The sequence below is a fragment of the Oncorhynchus gorbuscha genome, linkage group LG19 (genome assembly GCF_021184085.1).
Source record: "Oncorhynchus gorbuscha isolate QuinsamMale2020 ecotype Even-year linkage group LG19, OgorEven_v1.0, whole genome shotgun sequence".
NCBI lineage: Eukaryota > Metazoa > Chordata > Actinopteri > Salmoniformes > Salmonidae > Oncorhynchus > Oncorhynchus gorbuscha.
Window position 1 is genome coordinate 38,654,030 of NC_060191.1, and position 24,981 is coordinate 38,679,010.

The window sequence follows — 24,981 nt, forward strand, 5'->3', positions numbered from 1 at the left end:
TTGCTCAATTAGCTAGGTCATTTTAGAATTGGTGCGGGATAAAAATGTTCAGCTAATTCCTATGTTTCATTACAAAACGACCCACCACGTCAAGATAAGAAACTCTTACTTTATCTTGATTAATTTTGCATGGTGATGAAAATGTGCAAAGTAATACATTGACAGTGAAACCAACTGCATGAAAACCTACATTACGGTGATCATGTTGAATAGGATGTGTCGATGCAGATTAAAACTTCACTTACTTGAACTTCCATAACTAGTGTTGAAGAAAACATTTGAGTCCTACGCTATGCATAAACTTGTACTAATAAGATCAGTTTAAGGTGTGCCCTCAAATCAGTCTCTTCACCAGGAAGATACTGAGTATGCATCATGGTCACTTCTGCCCTCTAGAGGTAAGAAAAACAAACCTTCCAGCCTTGTCTGTAGCAATACAAATGCAGATGGGAGTGAGTTGACAAACTGGACATTAAGAAAAAGATTAACATACTTCACTGCTTTATACCAAGGACGCTTTCAGTTTCAATCCCCTGGTTTACCATCCTAAAACGTATCCATTTACTTCTTATTTATAAATACATTATTCTCCTTTAAATTATGCGACGCACTTTGCACTGTACAAAATGTGCTATAGAAAATAGAGATGTTCAGCAATCAGTAAAGTACCAGTCCTTTATTAAACAGTTCGTAGTTAATACAGAGGACGCAGTGTTGACATCATCCGGCTCACTGCTGCCGAGTTACAGGTAGAACAGGAAATCCCACAATAAGCTACTGAACATTTACATTCTATATGGAGGAGATAAGTGTTTGGTATTAGTGTAAGTCATGAAAATAACAGTTGTCATGTTTAAAGATTTAAATTATGTGCACCTCTTAAATTGTCAGTAAAATGTTAAAGAAATATGTTATTTGTTCATTAAATAGACTTTTTTTTTAAAAGGCAATCTTGCCACTGAATATAGGGTGTACAAAATAACATCACAGTAAACATAGTGTAGCAGCGCCGTTCATTAACTCAAGTTTACAAAAGTTTTTTTTATTTAAAAGAAAAACGCATTCAGGCTAGGTTTCCCCCAGACCAATTGATGTGCCTAACCCTGGACTAAAAAGCATTTACAAAAAATGGAGATTCTCAATTGAGTTTGTTTTACTCCATGATTAGGCTTAATCTGTGTCCGGGAGACGGCGCGTCAAAGTTTCAGCCTTTTAAATTAAATAAACAAGAAGTAAATGACAGCAGCAGAAATTCACTATGATCTGAAAATGTCAAGCATAGGTCTAAAATCACTCACTAAACCCCAAACCTAAAACACCTCTTAGGTGTGCCTGTATTAGCAATGCACGTATCACTGTATCTATGTCATTAGTACCGTGGCTATTTGGACAAAAAGACACAATTAAACAACTTCCCATCATATCTGAATACATCCCTTGACAACCAACAGATGCAGGCATTCCGGGTCAGTGATATTTGTGGAATGGAAAGTGACAGTGGAGTAAGGCGACTGTGGCGCCATGGAGCCACAAAGGAGCAGGCTCCCTCATGGTGCCGTGCCCACTTTTGGGAGCGCTTCCTCGGGCAGCTGCTCCTCAAACAGCTGCTCGTAGGGCAGCAGGTCCTCCTTGTCACCGAGGCGGCGGTGGCCACGTTGCAGCTTGGAGCGCCAGATGGTGATAAGGATCAGACCCATCAGGATCAGAGCTGAACTCACAGCCAGCGTGGCCACCAGGAAGACCCCTGGAGGGGAAGGATGGATGCATTTACTTTAAGTACACTCCCCTATGCATTTATTTGGACAGGAAAGTTTAAGCTTAAATTTGGCTCTAGACTCCTTGAGAGCAAAAGGTTTCATATGGAGGCAATAGTACATTACTTGTATTTGAGGGTATTTTCATAAATATGTTGTACTGTTTAGAAATGACTGTCATCTCACCCCACCCCCCCCCCCATTTGAAGGTGCTATAAGTGGGGGGGGGATACATAGTGCTTTCATTTCTAAACAGTAAACCTTCCTCATAAAATGGTGACATTCTGACTGTACTGTCACTGAAACATTGCATCTCAAATCCAAAATGCTGGAGTACAGAGCCAAATTAAAAAAGTTGAAGCTTCAAACGGCTCTTTCCAGGACAAACTGACCAGGTGAATCCAAGTGAAAGCCATGATACCTTGTCATTAAATCCACTTCAAACAATCAGTGTAGATTAAAGGGGAGGCGACAGGTTAAATATGGATCTTTAAGCCTTGAGACATGGATTGTGTATGTGTGTGCGCCATTCGGAGACTGAATGTGCAAGAAAATATTCAAGTGCCTTTGAACAGGGTATGGTTGTAGGTGCCAGGCGCACCAGTTTGTGCAAGAATTGCAACGTTGCTGGGTTTCACACGCAACAGTTTCTCGTGTGTATCAAGAATGGTTCACCACCCAAAGGACATCCAGCCAACTTAACACAACTGTGGGAAGCATTGGAGTAAACATGGACCAGCATCCCTGTGGAACGCTTTGACAACTTGTAGAGTCCATGCCCTGGCAAATTGAGGCTGTTCTGAGGGCAAAGGGGGGGGAGTAACTCAATTAGGAAAGTGTTTGTTTTCCAAATGTTTTGTACACTCAGTGCATCTTTCAGTTGTTCGTGATGACTTTGGTGTCACGTTACCTATAACAGTCTCATTTATCAATGAGATCAATGCAGTGGCTTGTGCACTCAGATTTTAATGTTAGGAGTTTGATCCCCGGACGAGTCACACCAAAGACCAAAAACGGCACCTGATCCGTCTCTGCTTGGCACTCGGAATTAAGGAGATAGATTGGCAGTAATGCCCTTTGATAAACTAATCTTCTGTCCAGGGGGTGTACTTGTACCTCGAGCTGCCTCTGGCTCCTGCTCCTTGTGCAAGCCATTCTGGCTCACACAAGCCAAGTTCATATGCCACCCCCCAAAAAAACTTTAGCTCAAAACCTCTCCTGAAGCTGTATTCAGAACTGTTAAGTTTTGCCATATCACACCCACTGGAACACAACCCTTCAAACCTCACCGCTAGACTAGAACCTGAGGAAGGTTAGCTTACCTGGTGTCACGCGGTTATGGCCATTGTGTTGCACTTGCTCACCTGTGAAAATGATGGAATCAGAAAAGAGAAAATCACTAGCCACCAAAAAAAAAAAAAAAACAAAAAAAAATCAACTCAACACGTTAGAAACACCTTCGGGAGCAACGATTACAGCTGCGAGTCTTCTTGGGTAAGTCGAAGGGCTTTGCACACCTGGATTGCACAATACTTGGCAATTATTATTTTCCAAATCCTTCAAGCTCTGTCAAGGTGTTTGGGATGATGACTAGACAGCAATTCAAGTAGTGTCAGATTTTTTAAAAAGCAGAATAACAATTTTTTTAACTTTGACATTCAGGAACATTCACTGTCTTCTTGGTAAACACCTCCAGTGTATATTTGGTCATGTGTTGTAGATTATTGTCCTGCTGAAATGTCAATTACTCTCCCAGTGTCTGGTGTAAAGCAGATTTTCCCGTCATGCCTCAAAATAAGGCGTCAGTTACTGTGTTGGATTTGTCCCAAACATAAGGCTTTACATTTAGGCCAAAAAGTGTATTTCTTTGCAAAGTTGTTTTGCAGTATTAATGTAGTGCCTTATCTTGGAATATTTATTCATTCTTTTCATGCCGTCATTTAGGTCATTGTGGTGGAACAATGTTATTGACCCACCTCAGTTCTCACTTCACAGCAATTGAACTCTGTAGCGGTTTTTAAATCATTAATGCCCTCATGGTGACATTTCCTTCCTGTCCGGCAGCTCAGTTAAGTGACTGTCTGGGTGATTTAATACATAATCCACACCTTAATGAACTTCATCCTGCTTAAAAGAGATATTCAAAGTCTGATTTGTTATCGTTGCCCAGCTACCAATAACTGCTCTTCTTTATGAAGATTAATCTGTGCATGAAATTAAATATTTGACTGAGGGACAGAGGAAGGGTTAGTCATTAAAAATAAAAAGTCTCAACCCCCATTATTTCACACCGAGTCCATGCAACTTGTGATTTGCTAAGCCATATTTAATGGCTTAGCAAATCTTAATTTAGGCTTGCCCTTTTAATACATATATTATTGCAACTACTTTGTTTACATTTGCAGAATTTGCTCACTGACCTATGGAGCATTGTGTTGATCAATGACAAAACTAAATCCATTTTAATCCCACTAACGCAACAAAATGGAAAACAATTCTTACCATGCTCTCCAGTGCACCGGGCCATGCATTCGTCCAGTGTGCCGTAGCGGTTGCCGTTTCCCTGGCAGCCACCGTAGATGAAAGACTGGCAGGAGCTAGTGCTGGCGTCAAAGTAGAACAGGTTGAAGGCAGCGCGGCAAGGGCCCGAGTCCGAGGGCACCATGCAAGCATCTGTGGAAGACAGGAAGACCAGAGGACAAAATCAGAACTGATCTCAGAAGTGGGGCGCTGGCGTGCATGAAGTAGAACCGTTCATATCTCAGACACTAATTTTGAAATCTTAATTTGCCGTTTCACAAGTTCAACCCTAAAAATTTTTAAAAAAACACACATTGTTTAGTATATTCCCGAGGCACAACTAGCAGTGAAATATGGCAGCGAAAACCTAACAGACCAGCTAACGCAAAGTTGACAGGCTCAGGAAGCAGAAGCTAGTGCCATTGAGTACTGACTACACCTCTCCAGATACCCAGCAAAAAGATCCTGACACTATTTTTTACATTTTATTTACAGATCGCCTGGGGCACAATACTCAAACATATTTTACAAGCAAAGCATGCGTTTAGTGAGTCCGCCAGATCAGATGCAGTAGGTATGACCAGGGATTCTTTCAAATCCATGAATCAGACCATTTCCTGTCCTGCTAAGCATTCAAAAATGTAACGAGTACTTTGGGTGTCAAGTACAATATTTTCTTCAGGAATGTAGTGGAGTAAATATAAATTACAGATTCCCCCAAAAAACGACTTAAGTAGTACTTTTCTCTCCAAAACTCTTGAACGTGCCGTCCTTGGCCAGCTCTCCCGCTATCTCTCTCTGAATGACCTTCTTGATCCAAATCAGTCAGGTTTCAAGACTAGTCATTCAACTGAGACTGCTCTCCTCTGTATCACGGAGGCGCTCCGCACTGCTAAAGCTAACTCTCTCTCCTCTGCTCTCATCCTTCTAGATCTATCGGCTGCCTTCGATACTGTGAACCATCAGATCCTCCTCTCCACCCTCTCCGAGTTGGGCATCTCCGGCGCGGCCCACGCTTGGATTGCGTCCTACCTGACAGGTCGCTCCTACCAGGTGGCGTGGCGAGAATCTGTCTCCTCACCACGCGCTCTCACCACTGGTGTCCCCCAGGGCTCTGTTCTTGGCCCTCTCCTATTCTCGCTATACACCAAGTCACTTGGCTCTGTCATAACCTCACATGGTCTCTCTTATCATTGCTATGCAGACGACACACAATTAATCTTCTCCTTTCCCCCTTCTGATGACCAGGTGGCGAATCGCATCTCTGCATGTCTGGCTGACATATCAGTGTGGATGACGGATCACCACCTCAAGCTGAACCTCGGCAAGACGGAGCTGCTCTTCCTCCCGGGAAGGACTGCCCGTTCCATGATCTCGCCATCACGGTTGACAACTCCATTGTGTCCTCCTCCCAGAGCGCCAAGAACCTTGGCGTGATCCTGGACAACACCCTGTCGTTCTCAACTAACATCAAGGCGGTGGCCCGTTCCTGTAGGTTCATGCTCTACAACATCCGCAGAGTACGACCCTGCCTCACACAGGAAGCGGCGCAGGTCCTAATCCAGGCACTTGTCATCTCCCGTCTGGATTACTGCAACTCGCTGTTGGCTGGGCTCCTGCCTGTGCCATTAAACCCTTCAACTCATCCAGAACGCCGCAGCCCGTCTGGTGTTCAACCTTCCCAAGTTCTCTCACGTCACCCCGCTCCTCCGTTCTCTCCACTGGCTTCCAGTTGAAGCTCGCATCCGCTACAAGACCATGGTGCTTGCCTACGGAGCTGTGAGGGGAACGGCACCTCAGTACCTCCAGGCTCTGATCAGGCCCTACACCCAAACAAGGGCACTGCGTTCATCCACCTCTGGCCTGCTCGCCTCCCTACCACTGAGGAAGTACAGCTCCCGCTCAGCCCAGTCAAAACTGTTCGCTGCCCTGGCCCCCCAATGGTGGAACAAACTCCCTCACGACGCCAGGACAGCGGAGTCAATCACCACCTTCCGGAGACACCTGAAACCCCACCTCTTTAAGGAATACCTAGGATAGGTTAAGTAATCCCTCTCACCCCACCCCCCCTAAGTTTTAGATGCACTATTGTTAAGTGACTGTCCCACTGGATGTCATAAGGTGAATGCACCAATTTGTAAGTCGCTCTGGATAAGAGCGTCTGCTAAATGACTTAAATGTAAATGTAAATGTAGTACTTAAACGATTTTTTTTTACAACACTGCTCATCAGGTGCCAAGCCACACACACCATAATTACAAGGGTAAATCACTTTCAGGAAGAGGAGCTCATACAACAGGGAGCAATGGAATACAAAAAGGACAAAAGTTTCTCATCTTCCCCAACTACACCATGGAGGTGATTGAGCAACAGCACGCATTCTGCTACTTGACTCCCTGATGTGATGCAGACCATGAGAGGCAGAGGTGAAATACAAGCCTGCATTTAAATCACAACGCCATGAGAGGAGCCTTCACCAAGCTCGAAGATGTTGCAAGCTACGTGTCAAAACTACAGTAAATCCCCTGGCCACAAATGTCTGGAATGTTGACTGAGCAAACAGTGGATTTTATGTTTATTCATAAAAGACAAGTATACAAATAAAAATGTCCAACAACCGCAGAGATGGCTGTTAAGTCCGACTGTTGCTAGCGTAGTATTGGTCTGTTCTAGCCATCATGCACAGCAGTCCTCGTTTTATGTGAGATGGGGAGAACAATGCTTCATTTGGAGAAGTAGTGGGGAGGGTGGGTTTCTCTGGCGTCCGTTACTGTGTTTTGTCGTTTTCTGCTGCCAGACAGCGGCATCAGATCCAACTGGATTTCTCAAGTTTATCAATCACCCTTATCTTCCAAGGCAAGAGGTGTTGCTATTCTCTTTTGTAAAAACAGCTATTTTTAAACTCTTGTCCACAGACCCAGACGGTAGGTACAACATTAACTCTTTCCCAGTCACCATATTGAATTTCTAAATGGCACAAACATTGACGACCCACATTTCTCTCCTGTTTCTTTTATTTACTCCCAGATCTTAGTCCCACTAATCGGAGGCGATTTTAATTGTTACCTTGATCCATATCGCAACAGACCGTCTACACAGACTCTACAAAATGTCACCCATGTCCAGATACTAAATCTAAACAAATCCAGGATTCTAGTGGACATCTGAAGAGACTGCAACATCCCACAGACAGAGTAGAATGAGAAGTCTCTTTTTCTAGAATCGACTCCAACTTGATACCCAAAGTGCTCAATTCAAAATGCCATAGATTCTTAAGTGACCACAGTCCAATTACATTGTCCCTCTCTTTACCAAAACAGAACGACAGTTGGCGTTTTAACCACTCCTTGCTCACAGACCAAGCATTCATTGACTGCATGACAGTTAAGTTGAATGAGTTCCTCAGACTAATGACACGGGAGTGGCATCTGATTCTACACTATGGGAAACGTTAAACGGTTATGAGGTCATTATTACACACGAGTGACAGACACAGGGAATCGCATGAGATAGAAAAAGTACTCCCAGCTTTGGAGACAACTAGAACTTCAGGTAGACTACAACAATATTTTGATATTACAATATGAACACAGTTCTATTATTGGTTCAGGTCAGTAAAGCTGAAACAAAAACAATATGAACTAGAGGACAAACCGGAAAGGTAGCTCGCTAGACGACTAAAGGATGCGCAGGCAAATCGAGCAGTCCGTAAAATCAGGTCTAAGGCGGATGAAGCCCTCGCTCCCCTCTTACTCAGGATGTTTACTGATTCAACAGAAAACTACATTTTGCCGTAGTCATTGTAAGAAGCCAATATTTGCCTTGTTATAAAGGCAGAGGTAACAGATCCCGCACATTTTAGACCGATAGCATTGCTTAATTTAGACGTTTAAAAAAATAACAAAGTACTTGTAATAAGTTACACAAACATGCAAGCATTATTCATCCAGATCAGACAGGGTTTTATCCCCGGCAGGTTATTGTTCTAATGTGCGCAGGCTGCTTAGCCAAGATGGCTATTATGTCGCTTGATGCTCAAAAAGCGTTCGACCAAACAGAATGGTCACATGCTCGAAGCGCTCACTAGGTTTGTATTTGGCGACTCCTTTATCGCCTGGGTCAAAATGCTCTGCCTGCCCAACAGCGACAAATCCAGGCCCTTTGAACTACATAGATCGGTCCAGCAGGGTTTCCCCACTTAGCAGTCTGCTGTCGCCCTTGAACCCCTAGCTATACAAAAAAAGGAATCATCCTAATATCCAAGGTCTTAAAGTAGGAAACAAAAGACGGCATTTCGTTATATGCAGACGATGACACGGCCTCTGTCCCTAACCGACGAGACTTAATTCAATTCATTTGGCTAACTGTCTGGATATTCATTCAAATGGGAGAAAAGGTGATCTCAGATATTACAGCAAGTGGTCTAGAGGATACCGTTTAAAGTGGTGCATGACAACTTCACTTACCGTAGACTAAAAATACATAGAATCCCAAAGCTCATCTTCAAGCTTTTACAATGAGCTGGTTGGACAGCTACAACAAAAGAGCTGGATTACTTGCCTCCTCCTATGATGGGGTGCATTAATGCCATAAAAATACTTTCTCTTCTAAAGTGCCTTTATCTTCGCCAGAATCTTCCACTTCCTCTTTTACCTATTCATTTATGCCTTCGGACTCGACAAAATATTGTAATTTGTCTGGGGTTACAAAACCCATCATATTTGTAAAGCCAACTTGCAAATGCACAAGGAAAGAGGCAGTGTAGGCCTACTCATCTTTAAGCATTTACTACTGGGCTGCAAATCATTATTTTGTTCCATCTCTGTTAGGGATGCACGATACAGTGGGGCAAAAAAAGTATTTAGTCAGCCACCAATTGTGCAAGTTCTCCCACTTAAAAAGATGAGGCCTGTAATTTTCATCATAGGTACACTTCAACTATGACAGACAAAATGAGAAGAAAAAAAAATCCAGAAAATCACATTGTAGGATTTTTAATGAATTTATTTGCAAATTATGGTGGAAAATAAGTATTTGGTCAATAACAAACGTTTCTCAATACTTTGTTATATACCCTTTGTTGGCAATATCACACGCTGTTGCTGGTATTTTGGCCCATTCCTCCATGCAGATCTCTAGAGCAGTGATGTTCTGGGGCTGTTGCTGGGCAACACGGACATTCACCCCCCCCCCCCCCAGCTGCGTAGATGACTAGCAGAAATGCTTAACACCATTAACTTGGAAAATATGTGTTTTTACCCCAGGACTAAGCAGATTTCTCAAGACGTGGTGTCAGTCTGACTGAATACTGACTAGGAACGCTTAGTTGTTGTAAGTCATTGTTGCTCCATTCTTGTCCCATGTCTTGCTTAAGCAATACTTCATTGGTATGTTATTTGTGTGTGCTAAAGTGCAAAAGGAAATACTTAAAAATAAAACTGATCTCAAACCTGCAGGCCTCAACTTGTGAAAAAGGCCATCACATCTGGAAGGACGTTTGAGACACGATCCCAGAACAGCTAACTACACCGTGCAGGGAGAATGGTTTACATAGAACCTCAACCTTAAGGAGCCAGCCAAAAGCCATACTGCAGAAAAAAAAGAAAATCCAGTTACCTTTATATTCAATGCTCATGTGATCTGCATGTTTGTCAGCTTCAGATCCTTTCCTTCCCTTAGAGCCAGCGATGACAGCCACTGGAAAGATAAGTAAATGTAAGAGAGGGGTTGCTGTGTGGGGAGGCCTGTTGGGGTTTGTTGGAGGTGAGAAGTGTCAGTTAACAATGGGAGGAGGTGAGCGAGTGGGAATCAGTAGGTGGGACTGTGTGTAATATATATATATATATATATATATATATAAAATGGAAATTTATAAATATTGAAGGCAATATTCACCCAAGTTTTAAATTACGAAATACAATTTAGGAATTCAAATGATTAAAATGTGTGCATTAGAAAATAAAACATGGGATTAAAATATAATCTGTTGGCAATGAAATTGGTCCAGACACTGTTAAAATAGGTGTCAAGTTTGTTTAATAAAATGTGCAATAAGCATTTAACACAATAAGGTAGGCCACTTGATTTCAACATCTGAACAAAGTGGACAGGCTAGCATGCTGTTTAAACGGTTGGAGACAGACAGAAGGGTGTGTTCATAACAATTCAACTGTAGCCTTGGTAGCTAGCAAATATTTCAATCTAAAGATGAGCTGGCTACTCACTATCACATGGGCTTTTGCTTGAGTTTATTAGACCGGTGTTAATTTTATATCACGCCTGCTCTAAGTAGTGAGTGTGCATTATGCATGTTCGTTTTTTTTTTGTCAATTGAGTCAATTGAATTTACCACAGGTGGACTCCAATCAGGTTGTACAAACATCTCCAAGATGATCAATGGAAACAGGATGCACCGGAGTGCAATTTCAAGTCTCATAGCAAAGGGTCTGAATACTTACAATGCCTTGCGAAAGTATTCGGCCCCCTTGAACTTTGCGACCTTTTGCCACATTTCAGGCTTCAAACAAAGATGTACAACTGTATTTTTTTGTGAAGAATCAACAACAAGTGGGACACGATCATGAAGTGGAACGACATTTATTGGATATTTCAAACTTTTTTAACAAATCAAAAACTGAAAAATTGGGCATGCCCCTTTACTTTACTTTCAGTGCAGCAAACTCTCTCCAGAAGTTCAGTGAGGATCTCTGAATGATCCAATGTTGACCTAAATGACTAATGATGATAAATACAATCCACCTGTGTGTAATCAAGTCTCCGTATAAATGCACCTGCACTGTGATAGTCTCAGAGGTCCGTTAAAAGCGCAGAGAGCATCATGAAGAACAAGGAACACACCAGGCAGATCCGAGATACTGTTGTGAAGAAGTTTAAAGCCAGATTTGGATACAAAAAGATTTCCCAAGCTTTAAACATCCCAAGGAGCACTGTGCAAGCGATAATATTGAAATGGAAGGAGTATCAGACCACTGCAAATCTACCAAGACCTGGCCGTCCCTCTAAACTTTCAGCTCATACAAGGAGAAGACTGATCAGAGATGCAGCTAAGAGGCCCATGATCACTCTGGATGAACTGCAGAGATCTACAGCTGAGGTGGGAGACTGTCCATAGGACAACAATCAGTCGTATATTGCACAAATCTGGCCTTTATGGAAGAGTGGCAAGAAGAAAGCCATTTCTTAAAGATATCCATAAAAAATGTTGTTTAAAGTTTGCCACAAGCCACCTGGGAGACACACCAAACATGTGGAAGAAGGTGCTCTGGTCGGATGAAACCAAAATGGAACTTTTTGGCAACAATGCAAAACGTTATGTTTGGCGTAAAAGCAACACAGCTCATCACCCTGAACACACCATCCCCACTGTCAAACATGGTGGCGGCAGCATCATGGTTTGGGCCTGCTTTTCTTCAGCAGGGACAGGGAAGATGGATGGAACCAAATACAGGACCATTCTGGAAGAAAACCTGATGGAGTCTGCAAAAGACCTGAGACTGGGACAGAGATTTGTCTTCCAACAAGACAATGATCTAAAACAAAGCAAAATCTACAATGGAATGGTTCAAAAATAAACATATCCAGGTGTTAGAATGGCCAAGTCAAAGTCCAGACCTGAATCCAATCGAGAATCTGTGGAAAGAACTGAAAACTGCTGTTCACATGCTCTCCATCCAACCTCACTGAGCTCGAGCTGTTTTGCAAGGAGGAATGGGAAAAAATGTCAAGTCTCTCGATGTGCAAAACTGATAGAGACATACCCCAAGCGACTTACAGCTGTAATCGCAGCAAAAGGTGGCGCTACAAAGTATTAACTTAAGGGGGCTGAATAATTTTGCACGCCCAATTTCAGTTTGATTTGTTAAAAAAGTTTGAAATATCCAATAAATGTCGTTCCACTTCATGATTGTGTCCTACTTGTTGTTGATTCTTCACAAAAAAAAGTTTTATATCTTTATGTTTGAAGCCTGAAATGTGGCAAAAGGTCGCAAAGTTCAAGGGGGCCGAATACTTTCGCAAGGCACTGTATGTATGTAATTAAGGTATATCTGTTTGTTTGAACCTTTTGTTCACTTTGTCATTAATGGGGTAGAGGGTAGCTTGATGAGGAAAAGTTATTTATGCATTTTAGAATAAGGCTGTAATGTAACAAAATGTGGAAAAAGTCAATTGTTTGGAATACTTTCCCGAAGGCACTGTATGAGGATTCCTAACATGACCCATGACTTGAAGTGTGTTAGACAAACACAGATAAGCAGAGCTGTACATATTACGGAAGGACTGAGGAATGTGGAACTGTTAGCTGATTTATCTAGAACCCCCTCCGGTCTCACGAGTAGCCGACATTGTACACAGTCAAGTTGTGTTTAAAATGTTGAGGATCGTGACATTTTGCCTTTTAAAAGCAAACACCATCCAAGAGATGCTGTATGATATTACCAGTTTTACTACAGCTAAAGAAAGCATTTAAAAATAGGTGGTGATGGTACATAGTACTCGTGTTACCTCGATCGTTGGCAGTCATAGCCAGTCTTCTCTGCATGGGCGAGTCCTTGGACATCAGCACAGTACCTGTTGAGAAAGTGATGGTCCATGAAAGACGTTAACTGAAAAGCACATTGACCCACGGTCTAGCCTTACTGTAAAAACTGTATCGATTGATAAGTGACTAATACATGGGAAAAGAAAGGTTTCCTTTCGACAGCTGTGGCTTCTTCCTGCTAATATTAGAAACAAACAGCTGTTCATGAAACATATTACAACCCAGGAAAAAAAAGCAATAGAGTGCAAATTGTATTCTTTATAAATATATCCTGAATTACAGCCATTTCCCGTCTAAACAAGCAGCCAGCAAGAATGCAGACTTACTGACTCTACATGGAAGAATGTGGACTCTCTTGTTGGGCACTTCGTGTAAAAGGACCCATGAGAACCAACATGTGAAGTTTATAGGAGCATGTCAAATAAAAGCCAAGTGTGTGTGTGTGTATATATATATATATATATATATATATATATATATATATATATATATGAAGTCTACATACACTTAGGTTGGAATCATTAACTCCTTTGGGACTGGGGGGGGGCAGTATTGAGTAGCTTGGATAAAAAGGTGCCCAGAGTAAACTGCCTGCTACTCAGGCCCAAAAACTAGAATATGAATATAATTAGTAAATTTTGATTAGAAACTTGTGTTTTCTAAACTGTTTGAATGATGTCTGAGTATAACAGAACTCACATGGCAAGCAAAAACCAGAGAAAAAAAAAATCTAACGAGGAAGTGGGAAATCTGAGGTTTGTACTTTTTCAAGTCTTTTCAGGAACTGCTGACACACTCCAGCCACATGAGGTCTAGCATTGTCTTGCATTCGGAGGAACCCAGGGCCAACCGCACCAGCATACGGTCTCACAAGGGGTCTGAGGATCTCATCTAGGTACCTAATGGCAGTCAGGCTACCTCTGGCGAGCACATGGAGGGTTGTGTGGCCCCCCAAAGAAATGCCACCCCACACCATAACTGACCCACCGCCAAACCGGTCATGCTGGAGGGTGGTGCAGGCAGCAGAACGTTCTCCACAGAGTCTCCAGACTGTCACATGTGCTCAGTGTGAACATGCTTTCATCTGTGAAGAGCACAGGGCGCCAGTGGCGAATTTGCCAATCTTTGTGTTCTCTGGCAAATTAAAAACGTCCTGCATGGTGTTGGGCTGTAAGCACAACCCCACCTGTGGACATCGGGCCCTCATGGAGTCTGTTTCTGACCGTTTGAGCAGACACATGCACATTTGTGGCCTGCTGGAGGTCATTTTGCCTCCTTGCACAAAGGCGGAGGTAGTGGTCCTGATGCTGGGTTGTTGCCCTCCTATGGCCTCCTCCACATCTCCTGATGTACTGGCCCGTCTCCTGGTAGCGCCTACATGCTCTGGACACTACGCTGACAGACACAGCAAACGTTCTTGCCACAGCTTGCATTGATGTGCCATCCTGGATGAGCTGCACTACCTGAGCCACTTGTGTGGGTTGTAGACTCAGTCTCATGCTACCACTAGAGTGAAAGCACCGCCAGCATTCAAAAGTGACCAAAACATCAGCCAGGAAGCATAGGAACTGAGAAGTGGTCTGTGGTCACCACCTGCAGAACCACTCCTTTATTGGGGGTGTCTTGCTAATTGCCTATAATTTCCACCTTTTGTCTATTCCATTTTGCACAACAGCATGTGAAATTTATTGTCAATCAGTGTTGATTTCTAAGTGGACAGTGTGATTTCACAGAAGTGTGATTGACTTGGAGTTACATTGTGTCGTTTAAGTGTTCCTTTTATTTTTTTGAGCAGTGTATGATGGACTTTATCAAACAAAAATTTGTGGAACTGGGATTCCTGGGAGTGCATTATGATGAAGATCAAATGTTATATTTCTAGCACTCTGACTTCTCATACCTCTACTTGGTGGCTGGATGTTTGTGACTAGGTGCTGACCTAACAATCGCAAGGTGTGCTTTCGCCATAAAGCGTTTTGAAATCTGACGTGGTGGTTGCATTAAGGAGAAGTTGAGCTATTTCCATGCATAACACTTGTATCTTTAATCAATGTTTATTATGAGTATTTCTGTAATTTGATGTGGCTCTCTGCACTTTCACCGGATGTTTGTTTGAGACAATGCATTTCTGATCATAACACACCAATTTCAAATGAAGTTTTTGGACATAAAGACTAACTTTATCGAACACACTACATTTATTGTGTAACATGAAGTCCTGTGAGTGCCTCCTGATGAAGATCAAAGGTTAGTGATTCATTTAAATCGCCATTTCTGATTTTTGTGAGCCATCACCTTGGCTGGAAAATGGCTGTATGGTTCTCTGTGACTAGGTGCTGACCTAACAATCATTTGGTGTGCTTTTGCCGTAAAGCCTATTTGAAATCGGACACTGTGGCTGGATATACAAGAAGTTCCTTTAAAATTGTAAAATACTTATGTTTGAGGAATGTTAATTATGGGATTTGTTGTTTTGAATTTGGCGCCCTGCAATTTCACTGGCTGTTGGCGAGGTGGGACGCTACCATCCCACAGAAGTTAAAACTCGTTTTCAACCTCATTAACAAACTATAATTTTGGCAAGTCGGTTAGGACATCTACTTTGTGCATGACACAAGTCATTTTTCCAACAATTGTTTACAGACAAATTATTTCACTATCACAATTCCAGTGGGCTACAAGTTTAAATATATTAAGAAAATGTCATGGCTTTAGAAGCTTCTGATGGGATAATTGGAGTCCATTGGAGGTGTACCTGTGGATTTATTTCAAGGCCTACCTTCAAACTCAGTGCTTCTTTGCTTGACATCATGGGAAAATCAAAAGAAATCAGACAAGACCTCAGAAAAAAAACAAATTGTAGACCTCCACAAGTCAGGTTCATCCTTGGGAGCAATTTCCAAACGCCTGAAGGTACCACGGTCATCTGTACAAACAATAGTGCGCAAGTATAAACACCATGGGACCACGCAATCGTCATATCGCTCAGGAAGGAGACGCGTTCTGTCTCATAGAGATGAACGTACTTGTGCGAAAAGTGCCAATCAATCCCAGAAAGGACCTTGTGAAGATGCTGGTAGAATCAGGTATAAAAGTATCTATATCCACAGTAAAAGGAGTCCTATAAATCGACATAACCTGAAAGGCAGCTCAGCAAGGAAGTCACTGCTCCAAAACCACCATAAAAAAGCCAAACTACGGTTTGCAAATGCACATGGGGACAAAGATTGTACTTTTTGGAATAATGTCCTCTGGTCTGATGAAACAAAAACAGACCCGTTTGGCAATAAGGACCATTGTTCTGTTTGGAGGAAAAAAGGGGGATGATTGCAAGCCGAAGAAAACCATCCAAACCGTGAAGCACGGGAAGGCAGCATCGTGTTGTGGGGGTGCTTTGCTGCAGTTCACAAAATAGATGGCATCATGAGGCAAGACAATTGTGTGGATATATCAAAAGCAACATCACAAGACAGTCAGGAAGTTAAAGCTTGGTCGCAAATGGGTCTTCCAAATGGACAATGACCCCAAGCATACTTCCAAAGTTGTGGCAAAGTGGCTTAAGGACAACAAAGTCGAGGTATTGGAGTGGCCTGGCCATCACAAAGCCCTGACCTCAATCCTATAAAACATTTGTGGGCAGAACGGAAAAGCATGTGCGAGCAAGGAGGCCTACAAACCTGACTCCGTTACACCAGCTCTGTCAGGAGGAATGGGCCAAAACACCCAACTTATTGTGGGAAGCTTGTGGGAGGCTACCTGAAACATTTGACCCAAGTTAAACAATGTAAAGGCAATGCTACCAAATACTAATTGAGTGTATGTAAACTTCTGACCCACTGGGAATGTGACGAAAGAAATCAAAACTGAAATAAATCACTATTATGCTAACATTTCACATTCTTAAAATAAACTGGTGATCCTAACTGACCTAAAACCAGGAATTTTTACTAGGATTAAATGTATTTGGCTAAGGTGTATGTAAACTTCAACTGTGTGTGTGATAAAAAAATATATATATATTTTTCTCTCATCAGGTTTGCACTTAGTGGGACTACAATTTGTTCAACAGGACAATTACCCAAAACACACCAAGGCTGAGTAAGGGCTATTTGACCAGGGAGAGATGGTGTTCTGCATCAGATGACCTGTCCGCCACAATTTCTACCTCAACCCAATTGAGATGGTTTGGGATGAGTTGGACCGAAGAGTGGAGGATAAACAGCCAACAAGTGCACAGCATGTGTGTGAACTCCTTCAATACTGTTGAAAAAGCATACCGGGTGAAGCTGGTTGAGAGAATGCCTTGATGACAGCTTTGCACACTCTTGGCAAAGGGTGGCTACTTTGAAGAATCAAAAATACATTTTTGGTTTTACACTATTTTGCTTACTACATGTGTTATTTATAGTAGTCTTCACTATTATTCTACAATGTAGAATAAGTCCAAAGAAAATAAAAACCCTAGAATGAGGCGTTCAAAAATTGGACTGGTACTGTATACGTTTGCTCCAATTGCAAGAGCCTGACCATGAACAGTTTATTACGGAATGGATGCTAGACTGTGGTGCACGGCTCAGGCCAAACCTCATGGTACGGAGGTCACTTAACCGGTTTGGCATTGGGTAAGCTGAAACAATCATAACACTATCTATGCACACGACACACCCATAACAAACACCCTACACCTCAAAGGGATGTGAAAATAACTAGCTTAGCAGTAGAGACTCACATTAAAATGGTCATGGTTCTGTTTTTATAGTTCCAACAGCCTTTAAATGACCCGTTTGAGTTCAATTTACTTTGTTAGGTATAATTATATTTTCTGTAGCATAGTAGGAAACAGAGACAGTAGTTGGACTAGTAGCCTGCTGGACTGTGCCAGACTTAAGGATGCTGCCAGGATCCTAGTGTAGGGAGTGTGTGCCTGAACACAAGCCACAGATTCATTTTTGCCCGTCTCCCCATGGGGAGCACTGTGGTGGAGGTTACTGTGGTTAGAGTGGGCCACTTTGTTAAACAGTAGCTTGCCATGTCAAGAGGCTTAAAGCTCTGTGTATGACCTCTGACGAGGTGTGTGACCTAAAAGGAGATTTGACTATTTAAAAAAATAAAAAAACACAAGACAAAGAATTCGATTTCAGTTCAAAATGCATACATTACATTACATTACATTTAAGTCATTTAGCATACCAAACATACCATTGATTTTCTACATTTTACAAACCATGCTACGCTATGCACAAGGACCACTTAATCTCCACAGACAATTTTACAAAAGCACACTTAGAGGAAGAACTGTGCAGACAGTTTGTAATAGGATAAAACTGCGAGTGATTTTACCGTAATTCTGTTACCAAACATTGCATCTGCACAATTTCACTTTCTCTTGTAAATGTATTCATTTTGCATAGAGTTATGGTTTGCTACACTTTGAAATCAAATGTTTTTTTGTTTGGCATATATTTTAAGTGAGAACTCAAGAGTCTCAGCGTAATTACTCTACAGCAGGGATGGGAAACTGGCGGCACACCTACGGATCAAGTAATCAAAATATTTATATTCGGGGAACTCAGTCGGGGCCTCAACCCATCTGCCCAGTACAGTTAAAAACTGGGATTTATATGTGAACAACAATCCTACAGTGTGCCAGTGACCATTTGCCCACTGACATCGGATACGACAGGAACTGCTGTCAGGACAAGACCCTGGTGAGGACAACGAGCCCGCAGATAATGTTCCCGGAGACGGTTTCTGACAGTTTGTGCAGAAATCCTTTGTTTGTGCAAACCTACAGTTTTATCAGCTGCCCGAGTAGCTGGTCTCAAACGATCTCTCAGGTGAAGCAGCCAGATGTGGAGGCCAGTTGGACATACTGCCAAATTCTCTAAAAAGACCTGAGGTGGTTATGGTGGAGAAATCAACATTAAATTCTCTGGCAATAGGACTGGTGGACATTCCTGCAGTCAACATGCCAATTGCAAGCTCCCGTAACTTGAGGCATCTGTGGCATTGTGTTGTGTGACAACTGCACATTTTAAAAGTGGATTTTTTTTATTGTCCACAGCACCAGGTGCACCTGTGTAATGATCAGCTTCTTGTCATGTCACGTGGATGGATTATCTTGGCATGGTAGAAATGCTCACTAACAGAGATGTAAAATAAATGAAAATAGTGCACAAAATGAGAGAAACACTTGTGCATATGGAACAGTTCTGGGATATTATGTCAGCTCATGTAACCAACACTTTACATTTTCTGTTCAGTGTAGAATACACAAGGCGCCATGTCGATGTTAGGTTGTGCATCAGTGTTTCTGTAGTTGTGTCAGTCACTCATTTAGCCCATGATGAGTTTGGGTTTTTTGTGGCCCCCACCCACATCAGTTGCCCATCCCTACAGCACAGAAACAATAGAACCGGTACGGATTGCTATGAAAAACCTAAATAACAATGGGGTGTGGACCAAGACGCACACAAGAGAGTTAGTTAAACCTGCTGAAAAGGCGTTGACACAAATCGTTCTGTGTTTTGTCAGTTGTAGTCGAGACAAAACGCTGACTGCCCAATCCAGCTTAGGAGTTATGACTTCGGGAGATGAATAAAACGCACATTAAATAATGATCAACACACAAGCCGGGGCAGGGGGGAAATGTGAGACGTTGAGAAAAATAAATAAATAGGTAGTCCTACTTATCGAGAAAACAAAGACTTTTAACCCAGGGCATTTCCACAGTAACAGAATTACGCTGAACACTCAGATTGAGATTTGAAAGTGAACAAACCATTCATATAAAAACCATACAACTATGCACCATGACTAATTTGAGCAATTTACACAGTGTATATAAACTCAGCAAAAAAAAACACAAAAAAAGTCCTCACTGCCAACTGTGTTTATTTTCAGCAAACTTCATATGTGTAAATATTTGTATGAACATAAGATTCTACAACTGAGACTAACTGAACAAATTCCACAGACATGTGACTAACAGTAATGGCATAACATGTTCCTGAACAAAGGGGGGAGGGGTCAAAATCAAAAGTAACAGTCACTATCTAGTTTGACCATCAGCTGCATTAAGTACTGCAGTGCATCTGCTCCTCATGGACTGCACCAAATGTGCCAGTTCATGCTGTGAGATGTTAACCCACTCTTCCACCACGGCACCTGCAAGTTCTCGGATATTTATGATGGTGGGGGGGCTCAAGCACTCACCCTCCGAGCCAACAGGTCCACGGACATGCTCAATGGGATCCGGGCTCGTCGCTGGCCATGGCAGAACACTGACATTCCTGTCTTGCAGGATATCACGCACAGAACGAGCAGTATGGCTGGTGGCATTGTCATGCTGGAGGGTCATGTCAGGATGAGCCTGCAGGAAGGGTACCACATGAGGGAGGACAATGTCTTCCCTGTGTCGCACAGCATTGAGATTGCCTGCAAATGACAACAAGCGCAGTCCGATGATGGTGTGACACACCGCCCCAGACGGACCCTCCAAATCGATCCCGCTCCAGAGTACAGGCCTCGGTGTAACGCTCATTCCTTCGACAATAAACACAAATAATAAACACTAATCCGACCATCACCCCTGGTGAGACAAAACCGCAAATCGCCAGTGAAGAGCACTTCTTGACAGTTTTGTCTAATCCAGCGACAGTGAGTTTGTGCCCATGGGTGACGTTGTTGCCGGTGATGTCTGCTGAGGACCTGCCTTACAACAGGCCTACAAGCCCTTAGTCCAGCCTCTCTCAGCCTATTGCGGACAGTCTGAGCACTGATGGAGGGATTGTGCGTTCCTAGTGTAACTCAGGCAGTTGTTGCCATCCTGTACCTGTCCAGCAGGTGTGATGTTTGGATGTACCGGTCCTGTGCAGATGTTTTTACATGTGATCCGACACTGAGGACGATCAGCTGTCCGTCCTGTCTCCCAGTGGCGCTGTCTCAGGTGTCTCACAGTACGGACATTGCAATGTATTGCCCTGGTCACATCTGCAGTCCTCATGCCTCCTTGCAGCATGCCTAAGGCACGTTCACGCAGATGAGCAGGGACCCTGGGCATCTTTCTTTTGGTGTTTTTCAGAGTCAGTAGTAAGGCCTCTTTAGTGTCCTAAGCTTTCATAACTGTGATCTTAATTGCCTACCATCTGTAAGCTGTTAGTGTTTTAACGACCGTTCCACAGGTGCATGTTCATTAATTGTTTATGGTTCCTTGAACAAGCATGGGAAACCGTGTTTAACCCTTTACAATGAAGAACCCAAGCAATTTAAATTTGTATGAATATTTTTTTAAATGCAGGGTCCGGAAAAAGGGACGTTTGTTTTTTTGCCGAGAGAGATTATATATCTATATTCACTGGAAGAACTGCAGATGCAAAGAATTACAATAAAATCTCCCTTGTTTTTTTTCTGTTAACAAACTTAGTATCTGCACAGTTCATCCTGTCAATATGCTTTTGTAAAATGTATACGTTTAAAAGTAAAAAAAACAGTATTTGCGTAATTCTATCACCATGGAATTGCCCCCCAGCAGTCCCTGCTGAAGGTTGTTAGTAACGTGAGACTTCCCTCCCGCTGTTACTTAGTTTACACAAGGTCACGTCCTTCTGTTACAGCTGGCTCTGTCCCACCCCCTCAGGCTGCCTGTGTTGACTAAAGGACACAGCCGAATTCCACTGACAACACTTCTCCAGTGACGCCATGGCTGGGCCAACAGAGAAACCACAGATCCACAAGTATTCACCCCCAAAATTTAAAATCAACTAGGTAGAACAATATCTTTACCTGTCACCCCACTACAAGCCCCCTCACATTCCTCCTGACTGTGAAAGTTGTTGCCGTTGCCATTGCAGCCGCCATAGATGAACAGCTTGCAGGTCTGGTTGGTGACGTCATAGTAGTATTTGGGGAAGGCAGCGCGGCAGGAACCCACTACCATGGGCATGCGGCACTTATCTGTGGGAAGAGGAAAGGGCAGACGAGAGGTTAACACTGAAGCGGGTCACGATAAGCTCAATTCACAAGGAAACATATCCGTTGTCGGGTAAATTACATGCTTAAAAAAAAGGGGGCCATTTTTATACTCCGTAGCAATCGGGAACTACATCAGTCAAGATGAAAATATGATTAACACCAATACAAAATAGTAGAAGTGCAAATAAATGTATGATGAGGGCCTAGCTGTCAAAGAAACGCACCTTTCTAGGAGGAGAGTTAGAAGTCAGACTGTAGCCCTCTCCGACCTTTATTTCCCAATGATTTACATACTGAGTGAAACCATGAGAGCTGGAATGGGTAAGCAAAACATGACAAAAGAGCAGAGACCGGAGTTTCTCCACCACACCTATTACACCAATCAATCTTATCTTGCACATGCAAACTGGGCTGACTTGTTGGCCCAGTCTCTTGCCGCATTCAAAACAACTGGGAAATGTGAAGTCTGACATCTCTGATTCCCGGCTTCAGTGCGTTCAAGACAACTTCTCGAACTCTGACTTTCCAACCTGAAGATCACTGATGTCACAATACTTGAGCAAAAGTACTCTGTTTCAAATATACTTAAGTATCAAAAGTAAATGTAATTGCCAAAATATACTTAAGTATCAAGTATAAATCACTTCTATTAGGCAATCCAAACAGCACAATTTTCTCACCAACACATAGTTTACAAATGAAGCATTTGTGTTTAGTCCGCCAGATCAGAGGCCGTAGGGATGACCTCTTGATAAAAGTGTGTGAATTGGACCATTTTCCTGTCCTGTTAAGCATTCAAAATGTAACGCGTACTTTTGGGTGTCAGGGAAAATGTATGGACTAAGAAGTACATCATTTTCTATAGGAATGTAGTGATGTAAAAGTAGTCAAATATAAATGCTAAAGTAAAGATACTCCAAAACATTACTTGCGTAGTACTTTCAAGTAGTTTTACTTGAGTACTTTAGACCGCTGGAATAACTTGGGTGATGTTGACAAACAAGAAACATCCTGTGTACTCCAGAATAGGAGTCAAAACCCCTGGCACAGGTAAACCACTTTCCTCATTTTTCCACTTCCTAAACCGCACCTGACTTGGTTACGAATGTCTGACAATGTGCAAAGCAGTGGACGGCATATGTGAGATGCAAAAGACAGCACCATTGATCGCTCTAGAGAGAACGTGAATCAAATCCAGAATAATAAGCACTGGTCGCCACTGAGATGATGTGTATAGGAAGAAGCAAATAAAAGAGACAATACTGTATAAAACTTGAGTTGTGGTCCATATGACATTTTCTCACTTTGGCCTTTCAGTCGGTTTAAAGTCCAGATCAAATCGAATGTCTAGAGTGCTTAACTTGCACGATAACTCAATAAAAATACATTGCAAAACAAGGACATAGCTGGGGAATGGTAATCTGTCACATGACCCCAATTTGTAAAGCATATTGACCCCCCCCCCAAAAAAAGGCATATTAATTGACAAAGTGCTGATATAGCCTAGCCTACTTAGCTAAAGCAGTCCCTATTAGTGCCAATGACGCCCCTGAATTGTAATTGTCCTAATGACCAATATGCCTACCTGTCGAGTTGACTTCCCTGGGCACACCAGCTTCACTAATATCGTCCACTTCGATTTTTGTAGTCTTTGGATGCGTCTTTTTGCGGTAGACCTTGAACCGTGTATCGGACTGTAAGACGCAGACGTCCTTTCCATCTTTCATGCAGTTGACGAGAAAACACTCCGATGGTCCATCCGCTGAAGCTCCAACCAAAGCGATCTGGCAGTCCTGGTAGCCGCAGCAAGCTTCCTGACACCCCATGCTGTCTGATATCTCCGGCAGGTGAGCCCAAGAGCTGGCTCCAGCGTCAAGAGATTTTGGGTCAAGACCTTGGTCGGCGTCTACATCCCAAGCGCATCCTTGTTTCTCTTCGCCCAACTGACCGCGGACCAGTACCGCGAGCAGTGCGAACAATACACCACTACTCCACACCTGTTTCATTGTTGTTGTTTTTCTTCGGCGAAAGCCTTCGTCAAAGTATAAAATAACAGTCTTCCAAATAATATTTTCTCGATCGAAGTAGCAATTCGTCTTAGATTATTAGATGCTGTAGGCGAAACTACTTCCCTGTTGAAACGACCTCCTTTTGTTGTCTTGAATATACGGTACGTAGTTAGAGACAGGTGCTCTTTACCCCGCCCACGGAATAAGGCGAGGCCATGTTCAATTGACAAACGTTTTCGAACTTTGCAGATAGAGAAATGTCACGAAAAGAGCCAATGCGTTCTACATATCATATGTATATCTGAACGTTCCAACCCGTTCCGTCCGCCTGAAGCGCACCAAGCGGCCTTTTGGGCGTGAAGTTTGGTTCAACTTTTTCAAAAGTTCCATCTTCTGTGTTCTTTTTCATGACATTCAGATGTACCAGATATTTACTTTGTTAGGCCTTCGGATTCGTTCAGTCTAATCACTCATTTGGTTATTCTGTTGTCGTAGACTAACACAGACGCTGTACCTGAGTACACAGGTTGTCTTCATTGCCTTCTCAGAAAAGTGAATCCATTTTATTTTGATACCACAAGATGGCACCATTACCCTTCTGCCATAAAGATATCCAGTGTACATGGTAAATCAACCCATTAGAGCGCAGACAAGAGCAACAAAAAAGTAGGGTTAGGGTTAGGGTTAGAAATACCAGACTGGGCAAGTTGATTTAAATTCTTATTTAGGATAAAAGCCTGTCACAAGTCTACTATAAAAGATTGTGAAATAACATTGTTCATGCTTTCCAGTGTTTGGTGATTGGAAAGGTGAGCGGACAATACCAGCTGCAAGCGTCCTCTAGTAGTAGGTTCAATGTCGTATTAGTTATGTTTAAAAAATATATATGCTGTTTAGGAGTGTGTGAATAGGGGTGTGCAGATATGAGTCAACGTCCAGGGTTTACAGCAAGGACAAACTAACAGACATGAGTAAATAAGGCAGTGGGCTGCAAACAGGGTTTATTGCATGGTGCAGCCCTGGGTATAACCTAAAACCAAATGGCTTAGTACATCAGTAAATAGTCCTTATTATCATATCTACTACAGGCAGCTGTGTTTATAACGAAGGCAGGGCTTTTGAGCACAGGGGGGTGGATGTAGTAGAGGAAGAAGACAACTTGATT

General features: G+C 42.6%; 1 protein-coding gene across 1 annotated transcript; it reads right to left on the reverse strand.

Annotated features, from left to right (window-relative positions):
- Positions 1 to 661: 661 nt before the first annotated feature.
- spint2 (serine peptidase inhibitor, Kunitz type, 2) lies at positions 662 to 24,055 on the reverse strand. The gene is made up of 7 exons (XM_046315555.1): positions 23,393 to 24,055; positions 21,619 to 21,789; positions 12,798 to 12,863; positions 9,891 to 9,971; positions 4,257 to 4,427; positions 3,077 to 3,118; positions 662 to 1,744 (listed from the first exon to the last, which is right to left on the reverse strand). The coding sequence occupies exons 1-7, from the start codon at positions 23,811 to 23,813 to the stop codon at positions 1,548 to 1,550; spliced, it is 1,149 nt and encodes a 382-aa protein (XP_046171511.1). The 5' UTR covers positions 23,814 to 24,055; the 3' UTR covers positions 662 to 1,547.
- Positions 24,056 to 24,981: the final 926 nt, after the last annotated feature.

Excerpts from the sequence above, each read along its gene's own strand:
- spint2 (XM_046315555.1), bottom strand. The coding sequence starts at position 23,813 with ATGAAACAGGTGTGGAGTAGTGGTGTATTGTTCGCACTGCTCGCGGTA. Across the intron at positions 9,972-12,797 it reads TATGACTGCCAACGATCGAG|TGGCTGTCATCGCTGGCTCT; the intron begins GTAACACGAGTA and ends TTATCTTTCCAG. Across the intron at positions 1,745-3,076 it reads CCATAACCGCGTGACACCAG|GGGTCTTCCTGGTGGCCACG; the intron begins GTAAGCTAACCT and ends CTTCCCCTCCAG.